The sequence below is a fragment of the Dipteris shenzhenensis genome, chromosome 19 (assembly GCF_047967505.1).
Source record: "Dipteris shenzhenensis isolate YYH24624 ecotype China chromosome 19, Dip_SZ_1.0, whole genome shotgun sequence".
Taxonomy (NCBI): domain Eukaryota; kingdom Viridiplantae; phylum Streptophyta; class Polypodiopsida; order Gleicheniales; family Dipteridaceae; genus Dipteris; species Dipteris shenzhenensis.
Genome location: NC_141614.1, coordinates 51358134 through 51373942, shown reverse-complemented (window position 1 = coordinate 51373942; position 15809 = coordinate 51358134). Strand labels below are relative to the sequence as shown.

Below are 15809 nucleotides of genomic sequence, written 5' to 3'. Positions count from 1 at the left end.
GATATCCAAATCTTTGTACCCTTTAACTTTGTGTTGGTCTGAGAATTTTACCTTCCCTCTACAGTAGATCTGTGCTTGTGTGCTAGTTTGACAGACATTGTGGATATCGTTATCATCCCACTCGATTTGGGGTACTTCCCTCTTTAAGGCATATGATTATGTCCTCAAGTCTATGAACTGGAGTGTGAAACTGCTAGTCAAACTGAACTAAACTGAACTACACTGACTAGACCAAAATGAACCAAGCTAAACTAAACTGAACTGCCTAAACTCGAAATGGCGATTGCGAACTCCGAACTTTGGAGGAGACTTAGTGGCGACGAACTTTGAACTTTGTGGCGCCGAATCTTTGGCAGCGAAGCGAAGCGACTTGGGGGATACGAACTATTCGAACAGAGAGACGGGCTGGGAGAGGCGACTCGAGCTAGGAGAGACGGGTTGGGAAAGACGGGCGGAAACAAATTGAGAGAAGAGAGAGGCACCTCAAGTTGAGAGAGACTGCTGCAACGGAGAGGCGACAAAGAGGGAGCTACGAGAGAGAGAGAGAGAGAGAGAGAGAGAGAGAGAGAGAGAGAGAGAGAGAGAGAGAGAATGCATTCAATACTTTTTGGCTACAACTTGGCCGCAACCTTGCGTCCAAATTTTTTGAAATTTGACACACCTCATTTTCACCTTCCGTCTAGAGTTTGTCTAGGGCACACTCTAAATGGAAGACTATCTATAATTTTTACGCAAGCATTATTGTGCTACTTCAAACCAAATTTTGGGCCCTAATTTGGCTTCAAAAAGCACACAAGAATCATTCCTCCCAAGGTCATGTTCAACTACTCAACCACCCCATTTTCTTGAGCTACATGAGCATTTGTAAGTTGCTTGTTAGCAACGCCTTCTTGTCCTGGCAAAAGTTCCACCAAACTCCATGTATTATTCTCTTCAATGGAGTCCATGGAGTCCATTTCCCTCTGTGTAGCTTTTCCCTAAATTCCAATAAATAATCATGCAATTTAGCCAAAAGCCACCTCAAACTAAGAGCTTTCTGAATGGGATTACCAACTTGATCTTCTACCCTTTGAAGCTCTTCCAAGTTCTCATCACAAATTTTCGTTTGAAAAGAGTTAAGTACGATTATGGCATATTCAATTATAATAGTGATAGTTGATTAGGAATCCACTTCTCCAAGGAGAATGATCTAAACTCGTCCATGACTCTCATACATGACAACTAATCCAAGATCCACCTCTCTGGGAGAGAACCAAATACAAGTTCTTGAGAATCCCAATCATGATTATCTTCTATGAAGCACACATCATGGCTCCAAACAAATTTTAGTATAGGACAAAAGAAATGATATCCCTTCATATACCTTCTTGAAAATCCATGAGAATGAATTCAATACCTTTTGGCTACAACTCATCATTTTACATAGCAAGTCATCGTATGTCTACAAGGTTAACTTTATGTTGTACAACCCTTTCATACTTAACTCCAATCGTTGGCGACCCAAACGTATATCATCTCTAGCTCAAAACTATCGCTCCACATACACAAAGTCATGTACCCATGCATGCAACTAATTGACTTCAAACTTAGTTGAAAGTTGTCCCTCCACATACACGTCATGTACCCATGCATGAATAAAATCGATTTCAACCTTAGTTCAGTCAACAACAATGGAATCAGCCCGACTCCTATTGTTTGCCCAAATAAGAGCATGCAGGGGTGATACACAAAAGGTGGGGGGCTATTTATATATGTGCATGTGGGTGCGCATGCATGCGCACACGCAGTGTTCTTTGAATAATCCCCCCTCTACTCTTGTTTACCACCTTTGGTATCACCTCCGTTGCCTTCATTTGGCTTCATTAGGTACACACAAACACCTCTCCTCTCTCTCTCTCTCTCCCTCTATATATATTTTTTATATATATATATATATATATAATCTCTCTCTCTCTCTATATATATTATATATAGAGAGAGATAGATTATATAAATATTTTATATAATCTATCTCTCTCTATATATAATATATATATAGAGAGAGAGATTATATATATATATATATATATATATATAGAGAGAGAGAGAGAGAGATTATATATATATATATATAGAGAGAGAAAGAGAGGGGGAGAGAGAGATTGTGTGTGTACCCACGCACACACACACACACAATCTTATAAATTTAAATTTTTATAAAACAAGCGAATGAACAAAGAGTTTGTAAGTGACTTTAAACAAACTTCTGAAAAAATTCGTAAGATTTCCAAGCCCTCGGGTACACACACACACACACACATTTATAATTGGATACAGTCTCTCTATAACGTCCAATTCAGAAGATCGTGTTATGCTGGAATAGCTTAGATAGGATTTCTAGGACGCTAGGACTTTGGAACAAAGTCTATCTGCTGAAGAGTGTGAAAGCACGGGTGTTTGATTACAACACATTTGTTTTCTCTTAAGATTTACAATTTCCCACCAGATATCAGGTAGCCTTGGTGGTTAGTAGTAATTAATTCTGGTAGACAATGTACATAACCTTCTTGACTGTGCCATTTCTTACTTTTAAGCACTGCAAATCATTTACACCTGAAACCATGGCAAATAGATAGCCATACTATTAAGATGAAAAGAAATACAATTCCCAACACCGTCAGCTTCATTTTTAGACCTTGCAGCCACATCTTCCTCCGTAACTGCCTGCCGTGCCGTTGAAACCTGTCAGCCTATTTGACAAGAAGTGGATTAGTTCCAGGCAATGACAAATATTGAAAGTCACAATCAGCAATGCCCCAAAATGATAATTTTATCATGAATAGCATATATATCCCCAGCCACTATATCAGCACCCAAGAATACATGCGTGAACACAGTATCAATGCGCAAAAGAAAATCAGAAAACGTGAATTGCAACAACCCCACTAGAAAGTTTGGAACTATCTAAATGGCATAAAACCTCATAAATGATTCATCACTAAATATTCAATTCACTTAAATAAATTTCTGAACCTGAAGTTGGAGATTCTCTGTTTTGTCAATTAAAAGCTCAATCTTTTCCCCTCTATCAAGAACCTGCAATACAAAGGATATAAATTAAATAAGCTACATAGTTAAATGTTCTAATCAATACACATCATTGAAAAAATTTGTGTACTTTTCAGAGTAACTACCGTTTTTAATTGTTCACATGAAAATGCATAGGTCGTCATCCCTTCAAATCACATCAAGAAAGCGTTGACGAGCAAGCAGCTGCTCCCGAGTCCCCTTTACCTGATAGTCTCCCTTCTTAGCATCTGCAGCTCTGCCTCCCCCTCCCTCCTGCCCCTCCCTCCTGCCCTCCCCTATTCAGCACCCTTTTGCTAGTCTTGAGCTCCGCCTTCCCACTATTTGTGTTTCCCCTCTTCTTTCTGCTTTCTCCCCTGCCCACTGCCTGTTCTTCTGCCCCCTTCACACACCTCTTTCCTTCCAGTATTGCAGTTCCCCCCCCCCCCCTTTCAAAAGGTCAGCACCCCTTCATCTCCCCACTGCCCTTACTCTGTGTCGCCAGCCCATTGGCTGGCTTCGGGTCTGTCGCATACCTCGTTGAAACCCATCTGGCAGTTCAAGGCCTCTCAAAAGAGGAGCAAGATAGCTCGGCTGGACATAGTATGTGTAAAAGGGACTGGTCTCAAACAAATCTTGCAAAGGACAGATTAATACAAAATTTGCCTTTATGTGTGCTCCTAGAGCATAAGAATATCTAGTGAACCTCCTTCCAGGACTCTGTAGTTACCTGGTGAACAGTCCCTCGCTGCAGTTGCCACCTAGCACTATCTCATGGCGATGATGGGGGGGCAAGGCCATGAACACGGCCTTGTGGTGGGTTGAGGATCAGAATGGGAGGACTTTACTGAAGGTTTGGAGGTGAATAGTCTAGAGCAGTGCCATGCTGTGCAAGTGGAGAGGGGGTGAGGAAGGGATCAGGCCAGTGTTGGGTCCACACCGGTAGGTCCAGGGGAGCAGAAACTCTTTCATGTGCTGGAGCCTCATTGGGCTTATGTTTGCGCAAGTGGGAGTATGCTATGCAATCAGAGATGAGTTCACTTATGAAGAATAAGACTTGGGACTCGGTTTCTTTGCCACATGGAAAGAAAGCGTTGCCATGTAAATGGGTCTACAAAATGAAGGTCACAGGTGATGATGTGCTTAGGTACAAGGCCCGTTTGGTCGCTAAAGGGTTCAAGCAAGAGAAGGGTGTGGACTTTGATGAGATATTCTCTCCGGTTGTGAAGATGACCACACTTAGATGCATGCTTGGACTAGTGGCATCAGAGGATATGGAGCTTATGCAGATGGATGTCAAGACAGCTTTCTTGCATGGGAATTTGCATGAGGAAATTTACATGGTGCAGCCGGAAGGCTTTGAAGAAAAGGGCAAAGAGCATTTAGTTTGCAAGCTGAAGAAGAGTCTCTATGGTCTTAAGCAAGCGCCTAGAGAATGGTATCAGAAGTTTGATGCTTGGGACCTGTACTCCACTATGCCAAACGTTATCTTTGATTTAGAAGAAGCATTCTGATCCCTTTCCTGCAATCGAATAGGGCTGACCATTAGGGGATATTTGGACTCAAAAGCCTAATGGGTTTTTCATTAAGGAATGGGTGATCTCCTAAATTAAGGGGGGGAAATCCATTTGTAAGATGCAATAAATGAAAGGATTTTACTTGTCATTATGAGTTTAGGGGTGTCCCCCTAATTTTACATTTTGGTTGGTAACTATTTGGCTGGCTTGGGACGGTCTAGATGCATCAAGGACGGTGCTAGAGATTTCAAATGGTCATCCAACAGATCAAAGGGCTCACAAATGGAGCCCAAGGTAGGGCCATTAGATTATCTTTTATCCAAGGGCTCGCAAGTAGCGCTTTGGCCCTCACTTCAAGGTAGGGTCCCAGCCCCTATGCAGGCCTGCCTGGCTGTCTTATATGGGCTATAAATATGCCCTCCCGCGGTCAGTCCCTTGCAGCCCTATTTGCTGCTGCTCTTGACCTCCTGGGTGCCCATTCTCCAGCCCCGTACTGCTCCGTACAGTTGCGCAACACCTGTCCCGGGTCTTCTCTAGATGTGCTGCCCACATGACAGCCATGATGATGTCCATGTGGCAGCCCCTTTCTCTCTTTTTCTGTGGGGTACTGCCCTAGGTCTCCCTCCCCCATGCTCTCCTCATATGGGGGCTTACAGATGGGGAGGTGACCATTCCAACACCCCCTCTCACCGACACATCCAGGCCCAATGCCAACACATCGATGAAGATGCTCCAGTAACTCCTTGGTCCAGGTCTGGTTCCACTTCCGCACACCATCCTGGTACACAGGCCATCTTTGGTAGCACCTCCTGGCACCACCTCCTTCAATCACGTTCCCGCCTTCGAACTCGAGCAACCCAGCCTCTATGATCTTCCAATTGCCCCCCTCATAATGAGTGAACAACCTGGAGTCTTCCAGGCACCATGCTCTGAGGGTCTGTTTCAACCCGTCCTTCCTTTGGCAAGGTCTGCAACAAAAGTATATCTCCAAATAACCTGGACCGCGAACTTTAAATGCACCTGACTAACCTAAGTCACCCTCCTCCTCGCAAGGGCACAATCCTCCAGTCGTGGAAGTCGATTCCCAAGAGCTTCTAAATCAAGGTCGTCCTTCAGCAAGGTCCCTACCTTCAGGCTCCCACACCTATGAGCCTCCTACTTGGGCTCCGATACCAAGTTAGAAAAGACCCCACAGAGGGTACACACAGCGGAAGACTTATAGTAATGCCCAGGAGCTCACACAGTGTGCGTGTGGGGTGTGGAATCACAAACTTCTTTACTTAATGTGCGTCACATAGATGTGCAGACTCATCAATAGACAATGAACCAGCCAGATAGAGAAACCACCAAAATAATATATTTCCGTCCAAAACTATGGACACAATACAAAAGAGATAGATCCAGAGTTCCACCAATGGTGTGGTCCTCTGATCTTACCACAAGGTACTTCTTCTATCTGCTGGCTCTCTCTAGACTCGAGCCCGCGTGCTCCAACTTGAGCGTAAGTAGACTTTCCGTCTAGATCCCTTCCACCTTGCTGTCTTTGCACCAGTCTAGGTGGGCAGCACCCTCATCTAAGTCTGCAGCTACTGTATGCTCTCTTCTCCTCCAGTGATGAGGCCCAAGACAAGCTCCCTGCTGCTCCTTTCTGATGGGGCTTTTCTTCTGCTCCAAGTGATGATAAATGAGGCCAACAGCCTCTGCTTTTATAGGCCCCAAGAAAACCGACCAGCAGCCTCAAACTGGCTGACCCAAACAGGCCGACCAGGCTGCTATAAAACTGCCCTAAAAGGGCCCTCATAACTAGGGCCTCTGGCCCACAAAACCAGGGCTTTGGCCCTCACTTCAAGGTAGGGTCCCAGCCCCTATGCAGGCCTGCCTGTGTGTCTATATAGCCTATAAATATGCCCTCCCAGGGTCAGTCCCTTGCAGCCCTATTTGCTGCTGCTCCTGACCTCCTGGGTGCCCATTCTCCAGCCCCGTACTGCTCCGTACAGTTGCGCGCCACCTGTCCCGGGTCTTCTCTAGATGTGCTGCCCACATGACAGCCATTATGCTGTCCATGTGGCAGCCCCTTTCTCTCTTTTTCTGTGGGGTACTGCCCTAGGTCTCCCTCCCCCATGCTCTCCTCATATGGGGGCTTACAGATGGGGAGGTGACCATTCCAACAAGCTTATCATGTGAGGGCGCACCATAGGTTGAAAGCCATGAAAGCTCCTTGTGCAGCAAGAATTTTTCCGAACACCATGAAGATTAAGGCTTCTCATAGATGGATATTCACGGAGCTGCCAAATACTGAGCGTCTCCCCACAGATGCGGGTTTGATGAAGGTTGACTACAACTTACATCGACTTATTAGGGCCAGCACAAAGAGCAGAGAGGAACTTGAGCGTTAGCCACTCAAGCTATAGATTACTGTAAAGAGATTTTGGAAGCTTACACGATGGAGAATGCACACAACATAATCAGTAATGGAGATAAATGCCAAGTTGATCATCTCCGCTGGAGAATGCAAGAGGTTCCATAGGCAGCCTCATCTATGTCTCCAACGCAGAACGAACATCAGCTTTGCTCTTGGACTACTGAGTCAATTTTCCACGAAACCAAGGGAGAATTGTTGGCTGGCTGCCATACGTGTCCTTAACTACATGAGATGTACTCAACAACACAAGTCACAAGACATTCTCAAGGGTCTCTGTAACTCGAAGTGGGCAAGCCATCCAAACAACTAGAGATTATTATTCTACGTTGGGAGGAGGTTGTGTCTCTTAGTTAAGCTAGAAGCAACCCATCCTCACACTCTATTCAACAGAGGTAGAATATTGGGCTGCTTGCATTGCGACATGTGAAAAGCAATAGGTTCATATGGATCTTGGATGATATGGGTTCTAGACAAGATGATTCAACCATCCCTAAATTGCAAGAACCAAATCTGTACCGCGACTCTCCAAAGACCTTCCCATAGCAACTCTTTGCGATGCCCATATTTCTTGCCATATGAGATGATAAATTTCTCTCTACGTTGACATTCCATACTATGCCTAAATTCTGTCCTGAAATCATACTACGCCATTATGCAATTTGATAATCTTGGCATGCCCGGTCCTTCACATGTGATTAATATGGCTGCTGCCCTCAAATTCCACATGCACTCCTATACCCAATCGTGGAAGATGGTAATAACAGTGCAAGCCTACATTCTAGACAAGGTTTCTAAAATCACATTTTCTTTGCCTTCCTGCACTCAGCGGCTAAGTCATATGACTGCACTCAACGGGTCATCTCTTCTAATTGGCTAAGAAGTTGGTCTGCGTAAGAAAGAATCTAACAGTATGGTATGTCTTGACTTTGATCGTGCTCCCATACAACTAGTTTTTGAAGCCATATAGGATCGCTATCATTTCCTCAGCACAATTGAGCTCTTTGTCATGCCCTCAGCATTAGTGAGCTCTTTATCATCAAACTTTTTCCTTTCAAAAGCTTTCATTCCATGCCCTTGCCTTAAAACAGCCCCCAATTCTTTGCTACTGACATCAGCCTCCACAATGGAAGATCATAAAGAGTTTGGACGTACCAACACTAGTGCATGATTCAAGGCAAATTTCGCATCTTCAAAGATGACTTGTGCTTCCTGCCCATTTTGCAAAATGGCATATGAATTCTCTCCCAAACTAGGCAGGCCCAAAAATCCAATTGCATGGCTGCAGCCATTCCCAAAACGCATTTTACATTAGAAGGGTTCACTCTAATCCCATTCCTCCCACAATGTTATTGGGTTTATCTAGGTCACCTCCCACCTGTGAGCCCCCAAATGAGGACATGGGGGAGTTGTACCAACAGCACGTCGGAGATGCCATGTGGGTAGAGGAATGGTATGCCACGTATGCAGTGCTGCCACATGGGCAGCATGCAAGATGCCATGTGGGCAGAATAGACAGCATGGAAATCTGTCAGAAAAATGTGATTGAGCCCGAAGCACACGACACACAGCAAGGACAACAAGGCTGGGCTGTCAGGCCATGTCAGATGGCTGGAGCAGGTCTTCAAACACCAGATGTCTGCACAGGAGAAATGCGAAGTAGACAGGAGCATTTTGGAGCTGTCAGACAGGTTGGGGCAGGTCCAGAAATGAGCAGCAGACAGGCGCCTGGCACAGGGCTGCCACATGGCAGCAAGTCGCAGTATTTCAGCAGACAAGCGTCTGCAAGACAGGGCCCGGTCAGTCTGCAGACTGATAGGCCAGTCTTGAAACAGAATTGGTTCTAACTGTGGCTAACTCCAACTAATTTAGCCTAGTTATGCAGTATTTCAGCAGACAAGCGTCTGCAAGACAGGGCCCGGTCAGTCTGCAGACTGATAGGCCAGTCTTGAAACAGAACTGGTTCTAACTGTGGCTAACTCCAACTAATTTAGCCTAGTTATGCAGTTCTTAACTAGTTCTATTGAAACCCTAGGGCAGAAATGAGCATGTTTGAACATTAAGTGCTTGCCTAGGCTCGATCCATTCATTTAGAGCAGGCAATTGCTGAAATAAGCAGAAAGCACAATGCTGAAATGAGCAGGGAAATACCTTTTAGAATTGGGAAGAGAGAAAGAGAGAGTAAGTCAGGGGCTGGACTTACAACAAGACTTGTGAGGAGCTGCACAAGGACAAGAAAAGTTAATTCCTTATTGAATTCAGTTGGAGCTAGGAGCTCTTGCTGTTAGAATCCAATTTGGCATTATAATGGTGTATTGATCATAAGCTGAGTACAAATGAGGCAGCCATAATGGTGTATTGATCATAAGCTGAGTAATCAAAAAGTAGTCCAAAATCTCTTCATTCAAGCTACAGCTACTTGTGAAGACTAAACGATTTCATTTTAGTGCCTCCCAGGCGAGCATCTAAATCTAGCTCATAGGGCAACGCACCACTTAAGATAGAAAGAATTATCACAATACCAGCAGGCCACAACATGGAGCCTTGTCAGCAATCCCGAACCTTCCCTGGCCACTCAAGTACTTTGCACGTCCAAGGATCGATTCATGGTAGAGCAGTCACTATTCCCATTGACAATGGATGTTCTCATAACCTCATTGCTAGTTCTCTAGTCCGACAATTTCGGTTTACCACTAGTCCCAATGACAAGGACTACCAAATAGAACTTGCCAATGGAACAACTTTCTTATGCAATACCAGGGTCAAAAACCTGTCCTTCCGCATTCAACATTATATGGACAAGTTCCATTTTCACATCATTGTCACTCTTACGGTACAATGTCATTCTCGAACAGTAGTGGCTCTATGACGACGATCTATCAATCAGCTTCCGCAGCCACACAATTAAGTTTGTCCAACTCCGGAAACTTATCGAGCTAATTGGGTCCAAGGATGACCCTTCAACACTACTGCCTCTGCCTTATAAGTTAAGAAGTGGATTCACAAACGACAAGTTTAAACTACACTTCTATTGGTTACCTCACTGAAAGAGACACCGAAAAGGTTCCTACTGAGTACCTTAACCAACCATTTTTCCAGCCATATGTGGATATGTTTCCATAAGAATTACCAAAGCAGTTACCACCACGACAACCAATGGATCATGCAATCGACCTTCTTCCAAGAAGTACTCCACCGTCAAACCCTCCTTATCGAGTTTCTTCCACAAAACATAAAGGAATCCAAAGATAGCTTTCAAAACTACTCGACAAAGGTCACATCCGGCCCGTTTGGTTCTCCTATGTACTTGAGGAAAAAAGAACAAGTCTATGCACCTCTACATCGACTAATAAGCACTCAACAAGCTCATCATAAAGAACAAGTACCCATTGTCCCGCATTGATGACTTATTTGATCAACTTCTGCATGCAATACACTTTTCAAAGATTGATCTACGTTTTGGTTATCATCAAGTTCGAATACGAGAAGGCGATGAGTCCAAAACTGCTTTTCGAACTAAGTACAAACATTATGAATGTCTTTCAAGTTAAACAATGCCCCGGCGACATTCATGACACTTATGAATGATATCTTCAAGACCCACCTGGACAAGTTTGTCATCGTCTACTTAAATGGCATCCTAATTTTCAGCAGATCCATGATCAAGCACAAAAAACATCTACACCAAGTCTTTTGAAGTTCTCTAAGCCAATTCTCTCTACATCAACATCGAGAAAAGTGAGTTCTTCAAAACCCAACTTGAATGTTTAAAGACATCATTTCAGCTCAAGGCATCTCAGTGGATCCCAAGAAGGTCGAGGTAATTTGTGCCCTACTCCAAGGAAAACTCATAATGTACGCCCCTTAGCAAAATTTCTACAAATTTTCCAAGACTGCAGCTCCTATGTCCGAATTATTGAAAAGCACTGCAGTATGTCAAAGGCTTCCCGAAACAGAGTATAGTTTCCAACAGCTCAAGCAAGCACTCACTATAACACCAGTTACAACTATTGCTGACCCAAACCTTCTATTTGAGGTCATGACTAATGCTTCCATATACCTAGATGAATCCAAGAACATTCCCAAACTCATCCTCTAAAAACACAACATAGTGCAGTTTCAATGATGTCTGTCGAGCATGTCGGAAATCTGAGTCTGTTGCCCCTAGCGCCCTCAGTAGCGTAAGTAGACTAAAAGATAAGGTGTAAAATCAATAGACGAGTACCAACACAGCAGGGGTAGGGCTTTATAGTCATTTCCCCAATTCCTCCTATTTAGCACTCTCAAGCTAATTGTACCCCTAGCTCTAACCCCACTAATTTAGCTTCATTGCATTCCACAACCCATCCTGTCCAAAAGCCGCCCTAGCTTAGCTTAACTAATATTAATGTTTTAAAATGACCACTAGTTGGTCGACGCCAGACAATGCTTTTAAATTGAGCACTAACTCTGTAACACTCATAAGGTCAGAAGACCCAATTTTGCCTTCCAAAAATTTCCATAGCAGCTGTACCATCCCATCATCCCAGAGACCTCCTCCTCCTCAACTTGATACAAGGCACAGCTTATTAATACCCAACCGTCTCCAGAACCATTTCCTAAGATGTAGCCAAACTCCAATGAAGCAACATCAGTTTAGCAAATAGGCATCATTTCTACAGCTCCTCGAATGTTGATGCTTCTCCTATACTAACCCATACCTCTCCTTGTCTCCAAAATTCAGTTGTGTTGCTCATTACAGCACAGGTCCCTTCAAGATTCCTGTAAGCTGCAACAGCTGTAACCGTCCTTCACCTCCTATCACTTCTCAATTTTCCCTTATTTACTCCACAATAAGGGTCTAATGTGTACCTGTTCATCCCTTAAAGCACATAACAGCTGACTCATTGTCCTACTAGCACAGAACATTAACAGAGCAGATTTAACAAATCCAATGCAATAGGATCCTGAAATCCAGGCAGATACCTGGTAGCGAAAGGTAAAGGTAAAAATGTGTATATGATTAAAAGAGTCCCTTCCGATGGTAAATGATTAATCTAAAGCAGATTCAGGTCCATTCAAAATAAGGTAAAAGTCCTTACACCCACCAGAAAGCTTAATGCAATTGCAGTTTTGCAACAACAGATCTTGACTCCCTCGTGAATAAGCCACGACTATTGCTCGCAATAGAACCCTGGACTCATGAAGGCATGACAGGAATAAATTGTTGCCCGTGCATCTAGTATCATGTCAACGAATCTTCCATTGCGTACATCAACTACATTGATAGAATGAACTAGGGGTAGTGTGCATACAAACAAAAAAAACCTAAAACTAACCCAATGGGGATAACAAAACAAGTGAGTACAAGTACTCGTGAGCACTGCCTTCAATTGGTTCTGTTCGTGAGCACTACCTTCAATTGGTTCTGTCAAAGGAAAACAATTGTCAAGATGAATGAATCATTAATTTGCAACACTTGTGATGGAAGCCCGTGTATAGGAAAGTTCGAATGATTTGCAAACTCTGAGAGAGAGAGAGAGAGAGAGAGAGAGAGAGAGAGAGAGAGAGAGAAAGTTTATTAAAGTCTTCGGAAGACTGATGGGTCTATGAGACTGCAAAAAAACCTGAATACAATGAGCTGTGGTAGTGGAGCTACTAAACGAGCATCCACACCAATGCAGAATGCAATAGAATGCAAAATGCAAAAACAAAGTGTGTGAGAGTGAGTGTGTGAGTGAGAGAGAAAGAACCAAAATAGAAGGGGGCCATGTGGCGAAAAATGGTGTGGGACACTTTTTTAAGAAAAGTGTAACGATAGCTCTGCCTGGAAGGCAGTGCTAACAAATGTGAACTTTTTGCGGCCTAACAGTCTCCTTGTCAACCTGATGCTTTCAACTAGTATGGACAACATGAATCCGTGATCGCCCACTGCAACAATCTGTCATTAGGTCCTCAGGTTGCATCCCTTGTTTGTGTTTGTGTATGTGTATGTGTATGTGTGTGTGTGTGTGTGTGTGTGTGTGTGTGTGTGTAGGCTCATAAGCGTGCATAAGCTCTCAAGGAAGGGGTGTATACTTAATTGTTCCATGATAGAAAAAGATTGTAAACTGTGCAAACATTAGACCATGCAGTGTATGTGTATGTGTATGTGTATGTGTAAGCTCATGAGCGTGCATAAGCTCTCAAGGAAGGGGTGTATACTTAATTGTTCCATGATAGAAAAAGATTGTGAACTGTGCAAACATTAGACCATGCACATCCATCACATGTCCAAGTCAGCTGGCTCACCGACAAACAACTATGGCAGCCCTGAGGTTTCTTTCTGACTTCCATTAAATGAAACATCATGAAGAATCTTCATTAAGATTCCTTTGACTTTTTAATGTGTTTCATAGTTCTATCTGGTATAAATCCCTTGCCGTGAACCTAAGACTTTCAACTATAGCATGTGCGAGATAAATCAATGATGGCCTAGTTCATCATTTAGTCCTTCCCAAAACATAAGCTTTGCCGGGTGGGGGACATATATACGACCTTAACTTCCTGTGTGTCTGTGTAAGCGCATAAAACTGTAGCAATGCAAATATGTTCCGAAATAGAAAGAAGACTGTGTGCAAACGCACATGCGTGCGTTCACGACATGCGCGAAACACTTCTCAGGAAACCCTGAAAGTAATCGACTCCAAAAAGCAAAACTCTGGCTACCAAAACATCAAATTGTTAAAACGTTCCCCTTAAGCTCCCTTTGACTTTTTGATGCGTTCCATATATTCTTATATCTACGCACCTTTTCGATATTCTCGATCATAATACCCTTCACTTCCGACACTTGCGCCTTGATCTTGGCAATCTTATTCATCTCCTCCGGATGATCGATACAATATTGCATATGGTCCTTTATTTTCGGGCTGAGCACATCCGTGCAACAAATTCAAGGTTATGGATCAAAGGACACAGAGAAGAGAAAGAACGAACGAAATATCTGTGCTTAAGTATCCTGTCGATACCCAAATTCTTTGTCAAGGCAGTAGGAGACATTAAACATGTCGTCATAGTCATTGTCCAGGCTGTCGCTAAAAGGTGAATTTGCTCTTGCCCCTCCATAGCGCTGCTTAAAATCTTCCTTCACTCGCTCTAAAAAAGCAAAAGGCGATTGTCTACCAACGCTTTCGTCGGCAACCACAAGATAAGCTGTAAGATCAACACCACACGAAGACTAAGCACGCAAATTTGGGAAAACCTGTGCAGCAACAGCAAATCCTCTCCTGAACCTAATCGACGTTCGGATTTCCAAAAACCGTCCACAGAATTTACATCAAAAGGGAGCACTTACTGAAACCATCGTCGATGAGGAAGTTGAAGGTGTGGCCATCGCAGGAGTAAGTGAGCTTGCCTTTGTCGGGAGGCAATTTCTGCAAGCATTGGACGGCGATGGTGCTGAAGTTACCGGAGAAGGCCGTGTACTCAGCCAAGACGACAGATCGTCGAGCAACGAAGCTGTAGATGAGCGAGTTATTCCCCATGGCCAATTTCACAATCTAATGATGATGGTGATGATGTTAAGTCAAGGAAGGAAAACGGCAAATGTAATCCCCACACAAAGTATCTTCTTCTTTCAAAAAAAAAGTATCATTCTTCATAAATGGAACTATGCAGGATTTACACCTCTCCGAACACGGGTGCACACGTGTCGAGCTTGCTCAATAAGACGGACAGGCCTCTGCACTAGATAAGATTTGCGCCCGGCCCATCCAACTCCTCCAAATTGCTACATGATTGGCCCATTCCATCTCCTCACCAATAATCACAGGTTGCTAATAACCTGTTGACTGTCGGGTGATGTGAACCAACACAAAATTTTGTCTCCAATTGAGTATTTCATTGCCAAGTTCTACGATTTGAGAGCACTAAGCAAGAATATAAGCTATGCTAACATTTGCTAGCATTTTTCAGCATATTTGCTAGCTTTGCGCGTCATGAGGGAAAGGCCTCTTAGTTCGACCTCAGTGGCCACCTAGACAACCCAAAAAAAAGTGAGTTTGAGGCACTTATCTCATGTTGATCCAATCAAAATGTGTAGAAACTATTGCAATGTCTGGTCATGTGTGAAATATATTAGCACCCAAACACCATTTCCCAGCCCAAGCATTCGAACATGTGTGAATCCTGCTCTCTCTCTCTCTCTCTCTCTCTCTCTCTCTCTCTCTCTCTCTCTCATAACTAATGCACTCTTAGCTTCCTTATGGCTTGTCACACTCACCACCATTGGTGGAAAGGTTTAGAATTGATCTCTGTGATGCCTCTACCCAAATCAACGATGAGAAGACTCTCTCTCTCTCTCTCTCTCTCTCTCTCTCTCTCTCTCTCTCACACACACACACACACACACAGACACAGTTATGTCAGCCATAATCCCGGGAGTGTGGATATGGTGAAGTGGGAAGCCAGAGGGCTTGACAGTGCAACAGTGGACACGCGAATTAATGCCTATTATTATAGAAGGATGCCAAGAGGGGTCAAAAGATTAAGGTCCTTTGAAAGGACACTTGGCATAAAAAGGGGTCCACATGTCATGCACTAGGTTCAAGGGAGATTTCTAGAGACAGACTCCATAAAGGAAGAAAACTAAGGGAACTCAAGGAGAGTTCACGTACGAAGCAGAAAGGAGCTCTCTGGGAATCGTGGCTCAGAGGAATGAGCAGAGAGAGAGCCCTCTCGTTTAGGAATTGTAACATTGGTAATAGTGCCTCCACTTTTTAAAAGCATAGACTATAGCATATAGTTCCTTCTCATATGCCAAGTAATTTAGTTGGGCACAATCTAACTTTTTGCTTTCAAAAGCCATT

General features: G+C 43.7%; 1 protein-coding gene across 1 annotated transcript; it reads right to left on the bottom strand.

The window, feature by feature from the left end:
• Positions 1-2421: 2421 nt before the first annotated feature.
• Positions 2422-14583, bottom strand: LOC147890614 (vesicle-associated membrane protein 727-like). Its single transcript, XM_087390523.1, has 5 exons — positions 14297-14583; positions 13971-14154; positions 13751-13871; positions 3013-3075; positions 2422-2729 (listed from the first exon to the last, which is right to left on the bottom strand). The coding sequence occupies exons 1-5, from the start codon at positions 14484-14486 to the stop codon at positions 2583-2585; spliced, it is 705 nt and encodes a 234-aa protein (XP_087246649.1). The 5' UTR covers positions 14487-14583; the 3' UTR covers positions 2422-2582.
• Between the last annotated feature and the right edge of the window lie 1226 nt (positions 14584-15809).